Source organism: Emys orbicularis, chromosome 2, assembly GCF_028017835.1.
Source record: "Emys orbicularis isolate rEmyOrb1 chromosome 2, rEmyOrb1.hap1, whole genome shotgun sequence".
NCBI lineage: Eukaryota > Metazoa > Chordata > Testudines > Emydidae > Emys > Emys orbicularis.
Window position 1 is genome coordinate 291,975,708 of NC_088684.1, and position 23,702 is coordinate 291,999,409.

At 49.3% G+C, this 23,702-nt stretch overlaps 1 protein-coding gene across 1 annotated transcript in view; it reads left to right on the forward strand.

The window, feature by feature from the left end:
- The first annotated feature begins 13,333 nt into the window (after positions 1 to 13,333).
- WNT9A (Wnt family member 9A) overlaps positions 13,334 to 23,702 on the forward strand; it is a 63,247-nt gene continuing 52,878 nt past the window's right edge. The window contains exon 1 of the mRNA XM_065399760.1: positions 13,334 to 13,428. Within this exon, the coding sequence (XP_065255832.1) occupies positions 13,334 to 13,428 (95 nt within the window). The remainder of the gene's footprint in view (positions 13,429 to 23,702) is intronic.

The following is a 23,702-nucleotide window of genomic DNA, read 5'->3' on the forward strand; positions in this document are numbered from 1 at the left end:
TAGGTGTTTCTAGGACAAATGAAAGCTTCCACAATTCTATTAGATTGGATCAAAAATGTACACAAATCCACATTACATGGCATAATGCAGTTAACTTACCAGCAGTATTACCAAATATCAGGGTTGGAAGGGACTTCAGGAGGTCATCTAGTCCCACCCCCTGCTCAAAGGGAGACCAATCCCCAGATAGATTTTTGCCCCAGATCCCTAAATGGCTCCCTCAAGGATTGAACTCACAACCCTGCGTTTAGCAGACCATTGCTCAAACCACTGAGCAATCCCTCCCCCTGATGAAATGTCTCCTATGGGTGGAGGTGGCAAAGTTGCTGCCCCCATCTGACTGGCTGTGGAACTTTGTCTCAGTTTCCCCCACCTTCTTTTGACCTACTCCAGCCATAAGAGCGTCCTGGCCATCCAACCAGACCACTTGACAGTGTCCAGCCCCTTCCAGGGTCATAGAGTCCTTTGTCAAAGTCCAGCAAAAACACACACAAACCAAATCTTCGGTCTGGCTGGGCTCAGAAGCTGGTCAGCTCAGGGCAGGTGTGCGTAGATTGCTGCTACTGCATTTCCGCCTCTGTGGTTTGATCAATCCCAGGAGCTGCACACTCCTCCTCTTTCTCAAGTTTTCCAGCTGGCTCTAACTTATCAGGTTCCCTGTCTCAGACAGGCTTCCAGATCACCCCTGGAGGAGCATCTCTGACCTTCCCCCCACCTTCTCCCTCTCCGTTTCCTTTCAGGTTGCTTTCTAGAGAGAGGGCACTTCTCCCTTCTCCTTCCCGGGTCCTTGCCTCACTGGGCCTCACCCAGCTGGGCTTTATTTCTAATTAGGCCCCACTTCCTGCTCACTCTATCCCCCCTCCCTCCGTCGCTCACTCTCCCCCCACTCTCACTCGCTCATTTTCACCGGGCTGGGGTGGGGGTTGGGAGCAGGAGGGGGTCAAGGCTCTGGGTGGAGGTGAGGGCTCTGGGGTGGGGCTGGGCATGAGGGGTTTGGAGTGCAGGAGGGGGCTCGGGCCAAGGGGTTCAGAGTGCAGGAGGGGGCTCAGGGCTGGAGCAGGGGGTTGGGTGTGGAAGGGGGTGTGGGCTCTGGACTGAGGGGGTGGGTCCGAGGGGTTCAGAGTGTGGGGGTGTGCGGGCTCCGGCTGAGGGTGCAGGCTCTGGGGTGGGGCCGGGGATGAGGGGTTTGGAGTGCGGGAGGGGGCTCTGGGCTGAGGCAGGGGTTTGGAGTGTGGGAGGGGGTGAGGGCTCTGGCTGGGGGTGCGAACTCTGGGGTGGGGCCATGGTGAGGGCTTTGGGGTGCAGGAGAGGGCTTCGAGCTGGGACGGGGTTGGGGTGCAGGCTCTGGATGGCGCTTACCTCAGGCAGCTCCCAGGAAGCAGCTGGCATGTCCCCCTGGCTCCACGTGCTGCACGTGCCCGCAGGCACCGCCCCACAGCTCCCATTGGCATGGTTCCCAGCCAATGGGAGCTGCGGAGCCGGCGCTAGGGCTGGGGACAGCAAGTGGAGCCCCTGTGGCCACCGCTGCGCCTAGGAGCCGAACGTGCCGGATGCTTCTGGGAGCTAAGTAGGGAGCCTGCCAACCCCACTGCACCACCAACTGGACTTTTCACGGCCCGGTCAGCAGTACTGACCAGAGTCACCAGGGTTCCTTTTTGACCAGGTATTCCAGTCGAAAACCAGACACCTGGCAACCCTATTTCCAATTAGGCCTGGCCCACCTTCCAGGTGCACCCAGACTGGTGAATGGGCCTCTCAGGCCCATATTAACCCCATCACTGCCATTATGGGGTTCCTTGCTCCTCAGTCTGAAGCATCTGGTGCTGCCCACTGTCAGAGACGGGATAACGGACTAGCTGGACCATGTATCGCCCCCTGTCTGGCAATTTCTTTTCTTTTGGTTGTTTTTTTTTAAATTTATTTATTGCTCTCCCTCCCCCACCCCTCCGCCCCGCACTCAGTTTTCCACTTCTCTTTTCCTTTCCTTTGTGGGGCCCTGGCATGTCCTTCACTTAGCTTGTTTCATACGTTTTCAAGGTCAGTGACCCCTGCCTTGGTCATGCTATCAATAACAGATATACAGGTAAGGTGGGTGACCTTAAGATAGAGGTACAGGTTGCCGGGGCAACTGTCACTCTTGTGGGCGAATTAAGCAATGGGCATCCTTAGAGACTTTCCTGTAAATATGTGTTTTATTTTTATTGGGCTGGAACAGAAACACATTAAGGCCCCAGCCCAGCACAATGTTTAGCGACCTGCTTCACCCCATTGAAATCAGCAGCATTTCTTACTTGCTTAAATACTTGGATTGGAACCTCCAAGGGCCCGGGAGGCTTTCTAGAACGAATAAAACATTATTTCCTCAAGTCACCGAACACGACAAAGCTAATCAGGACCCAATCTTGCTATGAGGCAAATCACAGTAGTAAGCATTCTGGGCTAGATTTTTAAAGGAATTAAGGTGCCTAACTCCCATGGGAGTTAACTCCTTATGTCTAATAAGGGTTGTTTGAAAGTTTGGGCCCATAGAACGTGCTAATTAAGATCCCCGTCCTGCAAAGACTTGTGCACCTATTTAACTTTAAAGACAGGAGCTGTCTCGCTGACTTCACTGGGATTACCCAGGTGCTTAAACATAAGAACATAAGAACGGCTGTACTGGGTCAGACCAAAGATCCATCTAGCCCAGTATCCTGTCTACCAACAGTGGCCAATGCCAGGTGCCCCAGAGGGAATGAACAGAACAGGTAACCATCAAGTGATCCATCCCCTGTCACCCAGGAATGGATCACTTGATGTTTACCTGTTCTGTTCATTTTCTCTGGAGCATGAGCATAAGTCTTCGGAAGATCAGGGCCCAAACCAATAAAGGACCTGATCTGAGCTCATCCAAGGGAACAGGGGTCTCAGCAACGGGCTTTGGATCAGCTCGCTATCATCCATCAGAGTTAAAGGGCAGACTCCTGTTGACTTCTGTGCAGGGCTGGCTCCAGCTTTTTTGCTGCTCCAAACGGCAAATTAAAAAAAACAACAACAAAAAACGATTGAGCTGCCGCCGAAGTGCCACCGAAGAAGAAGGGGGGAGCGAAGGGCCCGCCGCCAAAGTGCCGCCGAAGACCCGGACATGCCGCCCCAATCACGGATGGACTGCCGCCCCTTTCTATTGGCCGCCCCAGGCACCTGCTTCCTTCGCTGGTGCCTGGAGCCGGCCCTGCTTCTGTGGGACATGGATCCGGGCCGAAGAGCCGAGGTCCAGCTTTCATTATGCACCAGCGGGAAGCTTAGGGCTTGAGTTTAGGTTTTTGTGATTTATTAAAGAAAAACTGAAAGCAGCTTGTATAAACCAAACCAAACACCCTCCTGCAGTGGCTGACCCCAAAGGCCAAGGTTCGGTAAAGTGTTTAGGCAGGTGCTTAACTCCGAGTATGTGCTGCAGTGCTGTGTGACATGGGGCTGCCGCTTTAGGAGCCTGGGGTCAGCCAGGCCTGTTCAGAGGTAGAAAGCCCTGTTAAGAATAGGCTGGTAGTTTGCAAGGGGTCAAGTGCTGAGCACCTGATTCCTATAGAGGCTGAAAGCTCAAGTGAGGGGAAGAGCTATTAAGAACCATGGAGACTCTGGCAAGGAAGCCCCGGGACAGGAGAATTGTTTTATTTTGGAGTTTGGCTGAAAACGGTTGGGGCATTAAAGAAGTGGCCTGGACACACTGGTTTTTTGCTGGGCTGGGAGGACAGCGCAGCAGGGGCCCAAACACAACAGCTTGTGGCAGGTCACAAGGATCAGAATTGAAACTGGCTAGAGATCATCACAGACTAAACAAGTTAAGGTTTGTAATTCACTTTGATCTATATAGGTGCAAAGTACTGTTAGGGTTATTACTGCACCCTGAATGCATACATACTGTAAACCAGACTAATGGTGAAAAGTCAATTAGAGCTTTAAAATCGATTTGCTTTTAGTAAACTAAGGTTCGTAATAATACACTGTGATAACAGTTAACAGGACACTAACTAAAATCAGACTGTGTCAAAATATCTTGCCTTCCGCTGTTACCAGTATACTGCAAAAGGCCCTGATCCTGTAGCTGGGTTTGATAGCGTAAACTCCTGTAGAAGTGTGAAGTTCAATTGACTGAACTGTGGCTCTGCATGAGCATAGGGGCCCATGCTAGTGGATCTCATGTAGGATCAGGGCTTATAATAACTGAAAAGTATTAGAGGGGAAAAAATCTATCCTCTACTTTTTTTAACTGTTTACTTTGCACATGTGACAGGCCATCAGTGTTTGCCTGGTTCCCTGCCCTTTCTGCAGGTGTTGACCTTGCTGGGAAGCATTAAGTGTATACTGCTGGCTCACAATTGCAGATGGCTCAATTTCCCCACTTGGCTATAAGGGAGATGGGGAATAGCTCTCTAGAAGGAGAGGACCTAGGGTGTGAGCTGAGCGGTCCTTGAGGAGGACCCCTGGAAGCAGCTAAGCCTTGGGATGGACTTTGTGTTCCTTCCTTTGGAGCCTGTGTACACCCAGGGAAAGGTGCAGGATGACCCTGAATTCATTAAAAAAGCCCAAAACCCAACTGATAAATTTTCAAGCTGATGGTCTCATCTTAAGACACGTGATGCACATGACTGTCCTTAAGGCGGAGAACTGTCCTTTCTGGGATATAGCTGATATGAAAGGTTAGAAACCAGGATGGAGGAGCTGAGGATTCTCAAAGGTCATACTCCCCTCAACCCAGACTCCATGAATGCAAGGTGTGAGCCATTCCAGAGCATCTTTGGGGAATCCAGTAACATCCCCCTCTCAGTCCCTCTCTGTGGTGCATCAGGAAAACAACATTGTAAACAGCTGTTCACAAATCATGAGTCAGACCATCGCTCCCCCCCCCCCCCCACCCCAAATGAGATTGGCTAAAAAATCATGAACTGGGGCTTTAAGAAAAACCCTAATTGCCGGGAGACTTGGAATAGAATGGAAAGAGTTTGCAACATTGGGAAGGGATCTGAGCTAGTCCATGATGGTGCGCTAGGAATAGTGATTGCTTGTCAGCAACATTTAATGAGGTTTAACAACTGTGGAACAGACACTCATTTAGAAGTGCCACCCACTTGTTAAGCCTCTTTGGATGTGGCCTAATATTCACCCAGTAACAGCTGCTGTAACACATGCTGATGGTCAAGGGGGTGTGGTCAGCCCCCTCTGAGCATGGCTGGTAAGGCGAGAGAAAGTGGTTCCGTGGTGCAAATTAGGGATGGTCAAACCTCTTGTGCTTTGAGGTTTTGTGAATGAGGCGCTTGCAAAATGACTCCATGTAGCTTTGTCCATGTTACGTACGCCTGATAGGCCTGATCCCACTTACACCTGTGCAGGTGAGATCAGCTCAGGCTCTGTGTGTTGTTACTAGAGGCAGAAGAACAAGCCAAAAAGTTGGGTTGACACAACTGGAGGATCAGATTGTGCCCTCTGGATCGGCTTTGGCAGGGTTCCCTGCGGTCCCCTCCCCAGGCGTAAAGAGGGTGGGGGATCCTGGAATTTGCACAGAAGATGACATTTGCTCCTGTGTGGAGGGCTTGCATAAAACCCCATGCACCACTGAAAGTCCTTAAAATAGGGGGGTTTAAGTGGTGCACGGTGGTGAATTTCAATGGGAGGGCAGACAGGAGGAGTGAGAACTGGGATTGAAGAGGTTGGAGCATCTGGGGAAGGTGATGCGAGGTAGCCACTTACAGCTCCCTGATTCTCAGGGCAGACATGCACCATCTTCAGCCCATGAAAAGCTTGGCTACTACTCTAACTTGCCCCAACTGGCAGTGGTAGGGACAGTACACCAGATGGGTATAACTGGAGCACAGCACATACTGACCGGGTCCCTCCTCAGACCCCCCTACCCTTGGCACTGAGTGCGTATACAGGGAGGTGTAGCCCAGAAGTATGATATGCTGGCTTTGCGCCAGCTCAGAGCTCTCTGCACTGGGGGAATTCTTAGCTATGCAGATCTGGCTGATTGCTGCTGGAAAAGAACAGAGAACCTTTTCCCCATCAATACCTGTCTATGAATATTTGAATAGTGGAAACACCCTGGAGGGAGCAATTGTTCACGGGTATGAGCAGGCGTCACGGGGTGAAAATAAGCAAACAGATATAGGATGAAGATCAGGGAGAAAATTCCTAACAGTGAACATAAGAATGGCCGTACTGGGTCAGACCAAAGGTCCATCCAGCCCAGTATCCTGTCTACCGACAGTGGCCAATGCCAGGTGCCCCAGAGGGAGTGAACCTAACAGGTAATGATCAAGTGATCTCTCTCCTGCCATCCATCTCCACCCTCTGACAAACAGAGGCTAGGGACACCATTCCTTACCCATCCTGGCTAATAGCCATTAAGCTCCATTAGATTGTGGAATAAACACTAATAACTTTAAAATAATTACTCATTTGGCACATATGGGCTCATTGACGCCTCAAACACAGCAGGAACCCTCTGTGAGGTAGATAACTAATCTCTATTTTCCAGCTGGGGAAACTGAGGAAGGGAAGTGTGAGTGATTTGCCTCAGAGGGAATCTGTGTCAGGGCAGGAATGATAGCTCAGGGCTTCTTGGGATAACTAGCCCTCTCCACCCCTCACTAGACTGCACCGCTAAAGTCATTGCAAACTGGAACCTAATACTAAATATACTGTAGGAAATCATACCGGATTGGCAACCGGGGATGAACGACGTGACCTCATAGGTATTTCCCTTTGCTCTGACTTCTATGACTCAACCCCCCCATTGAGCTGTAGTCATTGAATCAGTGAGGTTTGGTTCACGCTGTCGGAGCTCTGGCTGAGTGGCCACTCGTAAGAGCTGAGTGGTTGGCACTTTGGTTTCTGCCAGGAAATGCCTTCAGAAAGAGAGAATGTTTTGGGGGAGCTCGATGAAAAATAAACCAAGGGGAAAGGAACGAAACAGGAAGGGAAAATAAAAGGATGGAAGTTCAAGCTAATGTTTAAAAATGGTAGACCAGCTCAAGTTTCATGCAGTAAAAGGGAGCAAGTCAAGGGTTCATTTAGTGAAAGAGGCAAGATGGAAAGAAAAATCGCTTCGATCCTGCAACTGGCTCTGCACTGGCTGAGCCAGGAGCCTGAAAGCTGACTCACAAGTCACAGAGAGGGAAAACTTGAAGTCACCCTGGTCATTCCCTGTGATCTAATGGGGCTCCTATAGGCACGGGGGGGGGAGGGTGAAGCAACTGCTGTTGTTGTGTAAGGACCTGGTTGCAGAGATCACAGCTCACGTCCCATTTTGGAAGGCGAAGTCTGGCCTGCAAGGGGCAGATGGGACAATGGCTTATCCTCTTCGGGGCAGACCTCTAAACAGCAATCACAAATAATTGAAAAGAGCTGCCGTTCCATCCAGTGGAGGGCCGTAGGATACATGCTCTGTGAAGTAGGAAGTGAGACCAAAGGGGTGGGTAGGGGAAGATTCTAGGCAGAAGCTCTAACTAAACTGAAGCAGACTGGGAACAGGATCGCTTCCCGGATAGGACTGTTTTCTTTTTTCTAATAAAGTTCCTTGTTCAGTGTTAGAAGAAAGTGACTCTGTGATTCTTCATCATTGTCATATGACAGGCGGAAGTATGTATATACACACACACACACATACACTAGCTAGCACATTACAAATAATTGACTTCAACACTGGGGAGTCAACCAAGTTCCATGCCTTTGTCCCAGTCATTCTCCACAGAGCCTTCTAGCTCCAGTCCATTATTCCAATGATAAAGTATTGGCTATCTATCTTATATTTCCTTAGCAGCACTATTCGCGGGTTCAGATGTGGTTGCAAGTGTGTACGTTTTGTTTTTTTTAAAAATGCTCTTTCTTGAAATGTGGAGTGGTTGTTTGCTCAGTCTATTTGTTTCAGGCAGGCTATTGCGCGCCCACTGAAATTCTGCAAAACACTATCAATTAAAAGCCTTTTTAAAAATGGCTGTTAGTTGTTTTAACTGTTGGTAAAACCTCTATTAACGCCGTGTCGTATGTCTATGCAGTGGTGCCCTCTGCTGGGTGGAATGTCAGACCTGCTCAAATGAGTGTCCTATAGGTGCTGAGCCGGGAACAGGAAGACCTGCATTTCGCTTTGGACTGTGACTTCATAGGGAAGTGATACTTTGAAAATCCTGGCTAGCCACAGGTCTGTTTCAGAATGGCACCATTCATGCTCTCTATATGTGTGGTGCATACAATGCACCCTAACTGTATTCATCAGTGGTTAGACTCACCAAATATAATGTTGTGACACTGTTATGTGCTATATTGAAATCATTATATACTTCCTTTTTTAATAAGGGAAAGGGATCCAATAGATGGCTTAGATCAGCAAGTGATCATGAGAACAATGCAAATCCACCACCTAAGCGTTCAGCAGAGTATTCAGTCAGGAAAGACGTTAGTTTGGGCAAAGTTATAGACACCTTGCATGTGCTTTTCATCTGCCTCCCGAAAGAAGGAATCTTCTTGTCAGCCCCTGTTTTGCAACTCCTGAAAATGCCCTGTGTAATCTCATTCATTAAAGAATCACATGCAGTCTGGACTTCAAAGTGAATCAGCTTCATTTCCTTACTCAGCGTCAAGAGCGGGGAAACAGCGAGACGTTATGGCCACTCCACCTTTCCAAGCACTCTTGCTATTTGCACTGACTGGCCGTGTAGATTTTCGTTCCTTTCCACTATCGGAATCTCTCTCAAACACACAAGCCTGTTGCCTTATTCTTGCTCCTATTGGGGATGAAGATGGAGGATGGTTTTTAAAGCATCTTGTCCATCGGTTGAAGGATTCGTGCCAACCCCCCCAAAGATGCATTTGCAACCCCGCTCGTAGTTTTTTTAAATGTCAGCTATTTTGCCCAGAACTCTCTCATTTAAATGGTGAGAGGTCAGCAGCACTGTGGAAACAGGGGCTCATGCAGTATAGTGGTTTGAGCATTGGCCTGCTAAACCCAGAGTTGTCACTTCAATCCTTGAAGTGGCCATTTAGGGGTCTGGGGATTGGTCCTGCTTTGAGCAGGGGGTTAGACTAGATGACCTCCTAAGGTCCCGTCCAACCCTGATATTCTATTCTATGGGTGCCACCAGCACTGGCTTTCCTCAAGAAACAACTCCCTGCTGGGGCCCAGGGTGAAACTGCTTCCTGCTTCTCCATTCGGTTCCGCACGTTGCAATTGGCTGGGGAACTGAGGCTGCCCTGAACTTGTCCATGTAGAATGGGAGCGGGATAGAGCTCAGCTGGGTGGCAACTGTCTTGAGTTTATTTAGTTAACCAGGGGAGATGGAACACTGGGCCATGGAAGGTTCCATGACACCTCGGAAATATTTTTTTGCTCTCTGTGGTGTCTCCAGCTAGGTGAAATGCAATCTGAACTTGATCTTCTCTGAAAGTCACTGGAAAACCAGCTGAGATCTGCAAAGCTGGGCTGGTGTTAGGAAAAGCTCAAAACCTGGAAGGTGTGTGTGTGTGTAGATTCCCAGGTTGAAATGACAAATGGGTGCATAATCAATAGGAAGGGAGAGTGAGCCCATCTAGCTTCTGAATCTGCCAAAGGGACTGGCCTGGGATTGAAGTGCCCCTGAAGACTTTCCCCACTTATCTACCTCTGAGTGGATGAGGTTCTGACCTAGCCTGTCCACAAAGTATCCAGGGGCATGGAGGTTGCACAAACACAGCCATCCCAGAACTCATGAATTAGATGCAAGCTTTGTGATTTTGGATGTTTTGTCATGTATGAGTGTAACCTACTGGTCAGAGTCAGAGTGTTAGTGTCCTACTCTGTGCTCAATCCCCGGAAGATATAGGTCTGTTTCAGCTCTTAGATTGACAGCTTGGGTCTTTTACTCAAGTTGTGTAGACACTCATGCCTTCACCTCTGGAGGTCTGTGTGGGTCAATCCCTGGTGTATCAGTTAAGATGGCAGCTGTCACTTGGGGATTTGTCCGGGGTTTGAACTGCTGGGGACAAGCTTCCTTCGTCCAGAGGAGGTATGTAATCTTGGCCAGTATATTACATGTCCTCATCTGTGTCTGATCCGCAGACGATATGGGTCATATGCAGCTGATATGGCAGACTGGTACCTTTTTCATATTGCCTTTTTATTCTCCAGTATTTAACCTTTCATTTTACTAAAAAGTATCTAGCTGCTGAAAGAGCCTTGAAAATACAAGCTGAGTGTAACTGACACAGTGACGTCTGCCTGTGTTTGAAGAACCTGAAACAATAACTGAGAAGCGTGACCTGCACCCTTCGTCTCAGTGAGTTCCAACTCAGATATGTGATGCTAACAATGTTGATCCTTAAGAGATTAACTATTTCACTGCTCATCCAAGCATGTAAAGAAGGAGAATTGAGGATTATAGTCTGAAAATCCATACAAGAGCATGCATAATCATAGCCTGAACACCTGCATCATCTACTGGAGGTGGTATCGTGTGGGTGGAGCTTATTTTGTGGGTGGAGCTTGGAAATGTACCCTCCCCCCTTTAGCTCAAGCTATAGAGATGTGTGTTTTCAGCTCTGGAGGTCCCTGGTTCAATCCTTGGTGTGTTGTCCAAAATGGCAGCCATCATGTGAGCCCTACAAAAAGCTGTAAATGGAGGCAAGGCTTGGTTGCTGTGGTCAATGCTATGCCAATGCCGCTTGCTCTTTAAGAGCCCTCTTCTTGAGTCCCTGTGGAGGCAGGATTTGGCTGGCCTTTAGTATGTGCGGTTTGTATGGAAATGCTTCCCTCTAGGCTTACACTCAGCCAGCTCCCTCTTCAAAGCACCTGTCTTCATGGTAACACCCCCGAGGGAGTGCAGGCTTGGGGGTCCGGATTTGCCCAGGGAGAGTGGCTGAGGCATGAGAGGCGTGGAAAAGGGACAGAGTGGAATCCCCTTGCCAGTAGCTGTATGGGGAGCCCCTCACTCAGGTGTGAATCCACCACCTGAATCATACATGCTCCCAGGGCACGGGAGAAGAAGCAAAACTTTTCTCAACCGAGTTCCAATTCAGAAATCTCATGACAGATACATCTCAGGGTTTGGAAGTTTTGTCTGTCTTCTGTTTTTCAGGTTAACAATACTGCAAACCGCAGTCTCGAAGTGAAGGGGCTGGTTAAACTGCTCAGCACTACTGGATATGAGGTGGGCATTAGCTGGCACAGCAAGTATTTAATGAAGATCTATACAATTTCCTAGAAAGTTTCCCGCTCCTTTACTATATAGCAGTTTGTGCACATATACACATCCTTGTGTGCATGCTCTCTCATATACACTCATAAACATAAATTCATCAGTGGTAAAGTTTTCAGATGACACAAAGATTGGGGAAGCGGTAAATAACGAAGAGGCTAGGTCTGATCTGTATCACTTGATATAAACTGGGTGAAAGCAAACAACATGCGTTTTAAACCAGCTAAATGTAAATGCATACCTCTAGGCACAAAGAATGAAGGCCATACTTACAGGGTTGGGGGACTCTCTCCTGGGAAGCAGTGGCTCTGAAAAAGATCTGGGGGTCATGGTGGATAATCAGTGGAACATGAGTTCCCAGTGTAACTCTGTGGCCAAAAGAGCTAATGCCATCCTGGGATGCACATACAGGAGAATCTCGAGTAGGAGTAGAGAGGTTACTTTACCTCCGTATTTGACACTGGAGTGACGGCTGCTGGAATATCGTGTCCAGTGCTGGTGCTCACAATTCAAGAAGGAGGTTGATAAATTGGAGAGGGTTCCGCGAAAACCTGCAGAATGATTAAAGGATTAGAAAACATGCTTTATAGTGATAGACTCCAAGAGCTCAATCTAGTTAGCATAACAAATAGAAGATTAAGAGATGACTTGATTATAGTCTATTGGTATCTACAAGGGGAACAAATATTTAATAATGGGCTCTTCAATCTAGCAGAGAAAGATATAACATGATCCAGTAGCCGGAAGCTGAAGATAGACAAATTCAGACTGGAAATAAGGTGTACATTTTTAACAGTGAAAGTAATGAACCATTGGCACAATTGACCTAGGGTTGTGGTAGATTCCCCATCACTGGCCATTTTTAAATCAAGCTTGGATGTTTTTCTAAATGATCTGCTCTAGGAATTGTTTTGGGGAAGTTCTCTGGCCTGTGTTATACAGGAGATCAGACTAGATGATCACAACGGTCCCTTCTGGCTTTGGACTCTATGAATCTATATAGGATCAAGATTTTAGTCTGGTTAAATGGGTCTAGTTGCCCAAAAAAGTTGGGAATGCCAGAAAGATTTTTCTATTTAGGTCTCAAGGAATTTCTTTTTAATTGACATGTTGACAATTTTATGATTATTTTATTTTGATAGTTTTTATATCATATGCACCTGGAGGTTGCAAGAGGTGCATTTTACACACGGAAAAATAAATTCACTGAAGTATAATCCCCATGTCCCTGGACCTTATAATTCTTACTACACCAAAACATTCATTCACATACATGTGTTCATTCTTTGCCTCTCATTCACACTCATCCACCATACACTCCTGGTCATTCATGTTTATTCACATATGCACGTTTCCTCTGACTCTCACTTATTCACACACTTCATACTCAAGTTCACGCACACTCTATACACTCGCATGTCCACAAACTCACATACCCCATTCATTCAGGCACGACAGACACACAAGCACAGTGAAGCTCCTGCACAAGTTCCACATGCTCATGCTCACAATCATGCAAGCATTCAAGCCCAGTCACACTTTCACGTCTTGCTCACTCCTGCAGTCACAATCAAGCATACATGCACACGCACACTCTCATGCGCACAATCACACGCATGCAGCTGATTCTCACGCTCATGCATACAATCGCAGCTATGAGCTTCATTCTCACGCTCGTGTGCACAATCACGCTCACACAGCTGATTCTCACACTCATGCACAGGCTCTCTCTTACACACACACACGCACTCTCCGTGCCTCGGTCACTCCCCTCCCGCCCAGCCCGCTATATCTGCCTGCCTCTTTCCCTGTGAGTTCCAGCCTGCCCTGTTGCAGCTGCTCCCAGCCCGCCCCTCACGGTCGCATGTGCCGGCCTCTGCTGGGGGCGGGGCCTGAGCTCCTAACCACGCCCCTCCCCAGTCGTCCCCGCCCCTCCCCGCAGAACCCTCACGGCGTGTGGGCGTGGCCTGTGGGAGGGGCCCCGCCTCCCGGCGGGGCCGGCCCGCGCGGCCCCGCCCCGCTCCCGGCTGGGCACTCGCTGCCTCCCAGGCTATAAGAAGGCGGCTCGGGTAGCCGGAGCCTCATCGGGCTCTGCGGGGAAACGAGATGATCAGCCCTAGCGCTGCAGCAAAATGCTGGATGGACACCTCCTTCTGGGATGGCTCTCCTCCTGCGCGCTCCTAGTGCTGCTGGGCGGCGCCCCGGGACCCTCCGCCGCCTACTTCGGGTAGGTCCGCCGGGCGCCCCGGCCCCTTAGCGGCGCCCCCACTTCCCCCAAGGCAGCTTCATCCGGCATCCCCATGTAGTTTCCCCCACTTCCCCGCGCCCTGCACCCCCACTTCCCCCAAGGCAGCTTCATCCGGCACCCCACCTCAGTGCGCCCTGCACCCCCTTCCCCCAAGGCAGCTTCATCTGGCACCCCACCTCAGTGCGCCTTGCACCCCCCTTCCCCCAAGGCAGTGCGCCTTGCACCCCCATGTAGCTTCCCCCACTTCCCCCAAGGCAGCTTCATTCGGCACCCCACCTCAGTTCCCCTTCACCCCCACTTCTCCCAAGGCAGTTCCCCTTCACCCCCACTTCTCCCAAGGCAGCTTCATCCGGCACCCCACCTCAGTGCGCCCTTCCCCCCCTTCCCCCAAGGCAGCTTCATCCGGCATCCCCAAGTAGTTTCCCCCACTTCCCCGCGCCCTGCACCCCCACTTCCACCAAGGCAGCTTCATCCGGCACCCCACCTCAGTGCGCCCTGCACCCCCACTTCCACCAAGGCAGCTTCATCTGGCACCCCACCTCAGTGCGCCTTGCACCCCCCTTCCCCCAAGGCAGTGCGCCCTGCACCCCCATGTAGCTTCCCCCACTACCCCGCCCCCTTCACCCCCACTTCTCCCAAGGTAGTTCCCCTTCACCCCCACTTCCCCGCGCCCTGCACCCTCCACTTCTCCCAAGGCAGCTTCATCCGGCACCCCACCTCAGTGCGCCCTGCACCCCCCTTCCCCAAGGCAGCTTCCCCTGCACCCTCACTTCCCCCTCAGCAGTCTGCTCCCAAAGCATCTCCCCCTGCACCCTCGCCTCAGTGAGCCCAGCACCCTCCTTCCCCCTAGTCTGCACTCAGCCGTCCCTCTCGGTGCCCCTGGCGCTCGCAGTCCTGCGCGTCTCGCACCTAGCCCGTGTGCGCTGTGAACTCCCCTCGCTGCACCTTGCGCCCCCCCTCCTGCTCAGCGGCGCCCCGGGACCCTCCCGTCTCCTCCTTCGGGCCGGTCAGGCGGGGTATCTCCTTCCATGGTCTAGTCCCCCGCACCCTCTGTCTCTGCGCCCTGCAACTGCCCCCTGTACCAGGCTGGGGGCGCGCTGCCCTGGGCGTGCTGGGGCTGTCTGCAAAGTGCTTGGCTTGTGCTGATCATATGGGGGGAGCCCCCATCTCTGCCCCTCGAGAGCGAGGATGCTCCTCTGGCCTGGTGCCAGGACTGTGTCAGTGCCCCCCCACTTCGTGACTGCCTGGGGTGGGTCGAGGCCAGTGATCTAGCCCACATCTGGGCACCCCCCGCCTTCCCCTCGAGGCGAGAGGCTAGGGCCCTTGGGAGCCAGTTCTCTTAACACTTTACTGTGGGTGACCCACTCGGCGAGTTCTTGGAACTGACATCAGCTGGCGGGTGTGAGCAGGGGGCCAGCCCTGGGAGCCGGCGGAGTGTGATCAGTCCGCACAGAACAGCAGAAAGAGGGGTGCGTGGAAGGGACACAAACCGGACCCAGCCTCTCCTCCCCGTTTCCCCCCGCAGTGTAGTGTTGGCAACTGGTGGAGTCCCTCGGCTCCAGTAACCTTGCTTGTTGTCAAGCCTCTGGAAAGCGGGCGCAGGACGTTGCTTCTCCTCTTGAATTCCACGTTGTCATTAATCACTGGGAGTCTAGAAGCTGCAGGTTGTTGCTTGGGAGCTGTTTGTTTGTGTGTTAAGTGGGATTTCTCCCCCCCCCCCCTTCCCTATTTCTTATAGTAATTGCAGCGCTGTATTCATGGCTCTTGTATTTGGCGTCTGCTTTGAATCTCTCCCTGTAGCCTGGGCAGACTGACTGAGATCATTTTAACTGGGGTTATTTTAAAAAAAAAAAAAATTGTGCTGATTCTGGAGTCTTATTTTGTCTTTCCTGTAATGTTTAGTGGTGGGGAACAGTGTAGTCTCCAAGCAGATATTTTTCTTATGTTTGTGGTCCACCCTCCCCCCACCCCCTTCCCTCTCTTTCTGCATACAGTGCAACTTAAGGGCACGTTATACAATGGCAAAAGGCACGTTTGTGTGTCTGTCCTAGGGATCCAGCTGTTCCTGTCTCCATAGCTAGTCTGTTTAGGGGCCATGATTCTTTGAAATCAGACTACTCTTTATTTTCATAAACAAAACGTGACTTAAAAAAACTGGCAGTAGCCGGGAAAACTGAACGTCTGTCTGTGTGAGGGAGTGATTGCTTTGGGATCTAGAGGATGGAAAAGGGATTTGCACACTCTGCTAGGTGTGGTTTTGTTGTTCAGTTGTCTAAACTTGCAGTACATCATGGGAAGCCTCCTTAAGGGATAAATTCTCCTCTGTTCTCCCCCCCCCCCACCCCCAACCATAGCTCTCCCCACCAAGTTAATGACCATAAAACACACTTGCAAAATCCAGATGTTTACAAACTGTTTTATAGAAAAATAACTGAAATCCTCGATTTCCCCCCCCCCCCCCGGCTCGCTGTTCTACTGAAAGTGTCAGATCATTGCTCCTATAACTGGTTTTTGGACAGGAAATCAAAGAACAGCAAGAACAAGTATTCTCCCCCCCCCCGCCCCCATCTCAAGACTCTCCAGTCTCAGAGCGTCCATGTGGGCTTTTAATGTAGTTTCTGAATTGGTATATTCTGGTTTAAACGCACCAGATTTATCTGGTTCAACTCTTCTGGCTCTAGTGTCTTAGCTTTCTCTCTTAAAGGAAATGTATTGACAACTCTTCTCTCGATGCATCCGAAGAAGTGAGGTTTTTACTCACGAAAGCTGATGCCCAAATAAATCTGTTAGTCTTTAAGGTGCCACCAGACTCCTTGTTGCTTCTCTCTTTGGTATATACTAAAGATCAGAAAGCTTTCCAGTGCTATCAAAACCCTTTCTAGTCTGCAGGTAAAGAAAAGTGAGACAGGAAGCATGGGGTTTTGGTTTGATGTTTACAGCTTTCACTCTCCTTGCATGCAGCTTAGTTTGCTTAATGCTTACAAAGCACAAGACTGGTTCCTGTTGTGCAGATTGCCCTGTAACAGCAAGCACATGGCTTTTCTGGCGTGTGCTTTCTTCACTGCTCTCCCGGAATACACCTTTTTCTTGGCTACATGGCGCCTCTTGGACCAAGAGTCTTGGTCCTCTCTCTTGCAGTGTGGATTTGGTGTGCTGCTAGCATGGGTCCACCCGTGACTTCCCTGCTCTTGTCACCTGTTACGTCTTCCCCAAGTTTGAAGACTGGGTTTTGCATGCAGTTTCACAGTTGCACCAGCAGAGGGTTCCGTCAACCCATTAATGAAGCCTGTGGAGTGGAGGGGAATTGACTGGAGGAGACTTGCAGGTGTATCCTGTTCTCAAAGAAAATAGAATATTTTCATGGGAAAGTTTGCTTTTTTTTTGGTCCTCTTCTCTGGGAGGATCCATTCTCTCAATATTCTGAATTGAAGTCTAAAGGTAAACATATGAAAGGAGGAAAAAGTACATTTCTCCTCCCCCCCCTAAAAAAAACAAACTTGGTTTCTTCTCCTGCTTTTACCTCTGCATCCTACTGAAGACCTGGCTTTCCCTTTTATCACTAGATCTATCTATAATTGCTGCTGGCTTTGCTTCCCGTATCAGTCACTGGGCTAAAACCTCAACTGATCTCGGTAGAGAAATTTGAGTTCAGACACTGAAGCAGTCTGTCTTTCACGCTCTGTTAATCCTGGTGTAGTTCCACTCCCAGTGGCTGGGGGAAGCATTGTGGGGTTATTTCTTTTCTTTTTTTTTTTCTTCAAAGAATCTGTTTGAAATGGGATCAGCTTGTAATGGGTAGAGGGAGCAGGGTGGAGGGGGATCGGGAGAGCCAGTCCAGTAAACGAACGTGAAATCTAATAGTGAATCTAGGTTCTGTCTCTGGGATTTGTATACTCCAGCACCTTGAGCCACACAATCTATTAGTAAACCACCCACTGGGGAGCTGAGATTTCTTCTTCCAGTAAGACCATGTCTATTGTCTTGCTCTGTGGTCTGGCAAACATCTCAAAACACTGCGGCTTGCAAGCTCCCTTCCCAAACCCATGCTGTTTAACTCTTTGCTCCTGGGCTAGCTTCGTGAGAGAAGACCTCTCATTTTGTGAGGGTTTTGTGGTAAGGGTCCTGCAGTCCTGTGAGCACATGGAAGTTTGTGCCTTCTGCAAACCACATCATGCATCATCTAAAATAGCAGATGGCACTAAGCATTTGCATTCTGACTCTACTCTCTATGCTGGATGGGGATTGTTCCGAGATCTGTTTAAACCATGCAGTGCTAATGCTGTAGTGGAACAGGTAGTCTATTGCAGCTGTTAGGAGTAGCCTTTCCTAAGCCAGCTTCCAACAGTCAATTTAGATTATAGGCACTTCAAAACTAATAGCCTGGTTCAAGAGAAGGGCACAGTGGACATTGCACCTGACTTAATTCCAGATTCCCTTCTTGGTCTCAGGGAATTTCTTGCATTGCTGAGCAGAGGGGTTGTTTGTGTTGCTACTTGAATTCTCCAGACTTGGGCTTGATTATTCTAAAGCATCTTGTGGGGGGGAGGGGGGGAATGCCAGCTGTTCTATCCTGCTAGGTGAGCATCCCAGGTCCTGGGGATTTTGCTGTACAAAATGAAGTTTGCTTATGTAAATTAAGCATCTTTTCTGTTTGGTTAGAGCCCTGCAAATGATTAGCATCTGCTGCTAATCTCTTCATTGTTCTTTAAGAGGACTAAAGCAGAGATCATGCTCACTGAGCCTTCTTACACACAAGAATATTCAATAACCGGGTTCATGGTCCTTGTAAATCAGGCATTGTTGTGGATGCACAGTGTGCATGGAAGGTATACTTGGGTGCGCTGCACTCTTTAGTACGGGCACCCCTACTGTTGAGAATGGAAGTGCTTCTGCTTTACAAGCCAGAGCCTGGGTGAAAAGACACCCAGCAGGCCTCTAGGTGACTCTTACAAACATGCATGTGATTGATTTTTCTTTTCCCCTGCCAGGCAGCATGGGCTGTGCTGACTCCTCTTGGCCCAAGTCAGAAAGCTGATCAGCCCCCTTGCAAAAATCTCCTGAGACTCCTCAGTTAGGTATGAGACTAAAGTGAAAACTGCACTAGGAACCTAATCTCCAGGGGAAATTCTGCAGGTCAAATTCTGCTCCTAGATCTATACCAGATTAACCAACATATACCCTCTTTCAGCATACCTGGGATTTACACCAGTGTAGCAGAGCAGAATCTGCCTCGTCCTGTCAGCAGGAGCTGCTTTTAAAGCACCGAGGTGTCTAGTGCGAATCTAGCTTGGCCTTCCACACGCACCCCTATGTGGCAATACTCCTCTTCTGGCCGTTAAAATGGACTTCACTTCTTTGTGGAGCCTTTCCTAGGAGCCTTAAACATCTCCGTAGCGACTCTTTAAAGTCTCCACGCAGAGAGGGGTGAACTGCAGGCGGCCGTGTTAAACAGATGTCACCCTGGAGCTCCAAACTTGGCTGCTCCGTTCTGCAGTCTGAAAAGGAATTGAGACAGCTGTGGATGATGCCTTCTCTTCCCTTCCCCCCCCCCCCCCCCCCGCCACATTCCACCCAAACTAATTGTTTCAGGGAAAGAATTCAGTGTTTCCAAATGGGTGGCCTACCCAGTAATTAGTGCCACTGGGACGGGAATTGTGCATGGTTACATGTTAACGAGATTGTGTCAGCATGCAGTAACGCTGGTGTCTGCTCGCCTGCAAAGGAGAGACTGCAGAAGTAGCAGGCTGGTCTAGCAAGGATGAGTGTCCCTCTAGAATGCAGTAGATTGATGGTGTGAACACAATAGAGGGGGCTCCTTAATTTTCTTCTCTGGATCCATGAAGGCCCCTCTCTTGAGTGATCCATTGAATTGTAGAGTAGCTGAAAAGTGATGGAGTGGGAGGAGGGGAAGAAAAGAGGGAGAAATATAGCCTGTTTTTTCCTGATCTTAGTTTATCGCAGTTTCTTGCTTTGTGTACATGCTGTAGAAGAATCTTAATTGCTAGAATTGCACAAGACCGTGTTTGTAGTCCCCTGGTTATACCGTGCTCTGTCCATGAAACTCAAAGCGCTTTACAAAGGTGGGTCAACATCTTCATGTAACAGAAGGAAAAGGCATACGCTGTTGATTTGCCTGAAGTCAGACTGCAGATCTGTAACAGATTGGAACTTGGATCTCATGACTCCTGTCCCTTTAATCCCAAATCTCTTCCACTTGGAGGAAAAGCAGGTGTTTGTCAACTGATGTGCTCAGTGTGAGATTAGATCAGAAGTGTCTGGTCACAAGCGTTGTTCCTGGAGTAGTGGTGGTGTGGTGCCCAAACAAGTCTGAATGGAGACACTAGAGATGGAAAGAATATATGGTGGTAGCCCAAGGAAGCCTAACATGTTTATTCCAAGAGTACTAAACTGTCTTCAAACAGAATACTCTACTCCGTGCTGATAGGGACTCGGCTGGAGTTTTGTGTCCAGTTCCAGGTGCCATATTTCAGGAAAGATGTGGATAAACTGGAAGAAGTCCAGAGGAGAACAACAAAAATGGCTAAAGGTCTAGAAAACATGACCTATGAGGAAAGATTGGAAAAATGGGTTTTTAGTCTAGAGCAGAGAAGACGGAGGGGGGGACATGCTAGTGCTTTTCAAGTACATAAAAGGCTGCTTCAAGGAGGTGGGTGGAAAAATTGTTCTTAACCTCGGAGGATAGGACAAGAAGCAATGGGCTTAAATTGCAGCAAGGGAGGTTTTGGTTGGACATTAGAAAAAATTCCCAACTGTCGGGCTGATTAAGCACTGGAACAAATTGCTTAGGGAGGTTGTAGAATCTGTCACTGGAGGTTTTTAAGAACCGGTTAGACAAACACCTGTCGGGTGGTCTAGATAATACTTAGTCTTGCCATGAGAGCAGGGGACTGGACTTCATGACCTCTCAAGGTCCCTTCCAGTCCTATGGCTCTATGAACACTGGGTAGGGGAGAAAGACCTGTGATGACAGACAAGGAGTCTGCCAAGGGGGGGGGGGGGGAGGGAAAGTCTTCCTCCCTTGTATCTGTATGACTGACTTCATAAAGTCTAGAGCAGTGGCTCTCAACCTGTGGCCTGGGGACTCCTGGGTGCCTGCAAGAGGGTTTCAGGGGGTCCGCCAAGCAGGACCAGTGTTAGACTCACTTGGGCCCAGGCCAGAAAGCTGAAGTCCCACCACATGGGTCTGAAGCTGGGGCCCTGAGCCCTTTCTTCGGGACTGAAGCTAAAGCCTGAGAAACATAGCTTCCTGGGGGGCCCCTGTGGTATGGGGCCCCAGGCAACTGCACTGCTTGCTACCTCTTAGTGCTGGCCCTGGCTTTTATATGCAGAAAACTAGTTGTGGCACAGGTGGGCTGTGAAGTTTTTTATGGCCTGTTGGGAGGGGGAGGCTCAGAAAGAAAAAGGTTGTGAACTTCTGGCCTAGAGAACATGCTATAGGAAACAATCCTATACTAGCCCCTTAGGGTAAACTAGGTGACCTAGATCAATCTAGGCTCTTAATTGGCCTCATCACTATAGTACCGGAGTCTCCCAAACTGAACTGACAACAGGCTTTCTCTGCTAATGTGAGACAGGCCTTGTTCTCTTAAGAACCTAGATTTTCAGTGATTTGGGACACACCTTGAGGAAAGGACAACACAACTGCTAGGGTAAAGTGTATTGGTGCATGCCATATGAAGGCATCTCCTACAGATTGGCTTCTTCTCTTCCATGAGTGATTGTTAAAGATATTTGCTTCCTGAATATGAAGAGCACTTAGATGAGCTGCATAGGATGTGCCAAACTTTTATCAAACCCATTTTTTTGATAGTGGAGGGGGTAGCTTGGATCAGCCCAAAGCTAAAAGGAAAATCCCCAAGAAGGCATTGCACTTCATTTTTCCTGTAGCTTAAAAGCTTTGGGTTATTTTGCTCCTCCACTTTTCTTTGTAGGGCAGATGTTAGGATAACATTCAGGGAATCCCTGTGGACTTTGCATTATTGGCCTCCGAAGTAACAGATGAGGAGATTAGCAGTGTCCTGTTTGGGTGACAGATCATTAAGGCCAGTCATGTGTGCCACACTACTGCAGGTGAGTAGGAAGCAGAGGTGTTTGTCTGTCCGTCCCATTGGCAAAAAAACCCTAGCTTAAGTTGTCAGATCTGTCCCATGTCAAACACATTACAAGACAAGGTAATAACATTACCTAACAGTTGTGTTAGTGGTGGTCCATCTTGACAGACCCCAATGTTCTTCATAAACCTCACTGATCTGTACTCTACACATGGATTGCTATAGCTACCTCTGGAGTCAGGGCAGGCTGGCTGGGTCATGAGTCAGGGCAGGCTGGCTGAGTCACAAGCCAGTGCAACACTTTCCACTCAGGAATGCCTTCTCTGGTACCAGATGCAGGCTGACTCTCCTTCCACATCCCAGGGGATGTCCTACACCCACCTTTGGCACTTCTCCTGCAATGTGGAGTGACTTTTTTCCCTCCTGGTCCACTCCAGTGTTCAGAACCACTTACTGGTCCATAAAGCATTTCTGTCCTGGCAGGCCATGAAGCACTTGCCCTTTAGTTTGGGTATTGCCTGATACTGGAACTCATGACTTTTGTGGGACCACTTGATAAGAGACTACTGTCTGGATACTTGCGTAATTCTCTTCATTATAGCACCTTGGGTAATAAACAAAACTAAGGATTCTGTTTCTTTGACTTTGGCAATTGGAGACACAATGTAAACGTACTCTAAATACTATCCTAATATTGCCTTTCCATGTAGGGAATTTCTGCAGCGGACGTTGGATGGTAGTGTGATCTAGGGAAAGTGGTGCATAGGCAACACCTTGAGTCTATGCTGCAGGTTCTTGAACTGTGGTATAGGCTATGGACTAGTCAAAAGTACAGGCCTGACTGTGTTATAACAAGTACCATTGTCTAGTTCATTTTTCTCCAGAGTGAAACGCAGCAGCTGTTTAGAAAAATGAGCTGTGATGAATACTGTATCCAGTTGAATCTACAGCTGGAATTTACATAGGCAGAATGTAATTCCCAAAATTGGAATCTGGCCAGGAGTGTGGGTCTAACACCCCTCAATGCTGTTTAACGCTCCCATGGCACTTTTTAATGACCCCAGTGGTCCATACAGAAATCTCAATCCTCCAGACCCAAATGTGTGGTCTTGGAATCCAAACAATGACCATAATCAAGAGTAGCAGAAGAGGGAACTGAGCAAGGGTGAGATTCTCTAGTCCCTTTTCTACATAGGACATCGGTTCAAGACTCTGCCTTTCGTCTCACATTTCATGGGAGTAAATGAGGAAGCATTTGGTTTGGTCCTGAGCTGGAATAGTAGTTTCTTCACCCCCTTTAAAATGAGTGAGGTGCATGTGTGGGGGCTTCTTTTAATGGATATGATCAACAAACCATGATCTCCAGTTCCCAAATTGTAGGCCTTGACCTGGTGAATTCAAGAAGCAGCTTTTAACTATTCCCCCTCTGTGGAGAGAACCACTTACAGAAGAGCAGATGAAGAAGCATTTACGTTTTAGCCTGCCTAACAGGAGTACTGGACTGCCCTGAAGGCGGAGAAGCACCTGAAGAGCTTAGAGGGTAGCTCTTGCCCATAGACCTGATGCAGTCTGACCTTGTAATAGACTTGCTATTGCTGCAGCAGAAAGTGAAGGCCAGTGCTTTCAGACCTGGATGCACAAATCCATATGTGGGTGCTTAACTTGCTGGGAACTATAGGCTTAGGGTGACCTGATAGCAACTGTGAAAACGGGACGGGGTGGGGGATAATGACTCACTGGCGTGGCACCTCCTGCTGGTCGTCCTGGGAATTAGCTCTTCCAGCCCAGAGCACCCTCTGTGGGCCGGTGTCTCACCTGCTGCTGGCCCCTGTGTCCCTCCCACACCCCAGTGCCCTTTACATCAGGGTTCTGCCCCAGCAGTAACCCACAATCTGGGTCTCCCTACCCAGGGGAACCCCAACCCTCTATTCCACACCTTGCCACAGTGGCTACTGCCAGTCACCATCTAGCCCCCGCTCACTGGGGCAGACTGCAGTCTATAAACCACTCATCAGCAAGGGGGTTAAGATCTGCTGCCTTTGCCTATCTCTGGGCTGTCTCCTTGCCACCCCAGTACCTTTTTTGGCCTTTTTAGCAAGGCCTGCAGCCTGGGGTTTTACCACGCTGGAGCTCTCCAGCTCCCTCTGCCCTTCCCCAGCACTGCTTCACCTCAGGTACCCT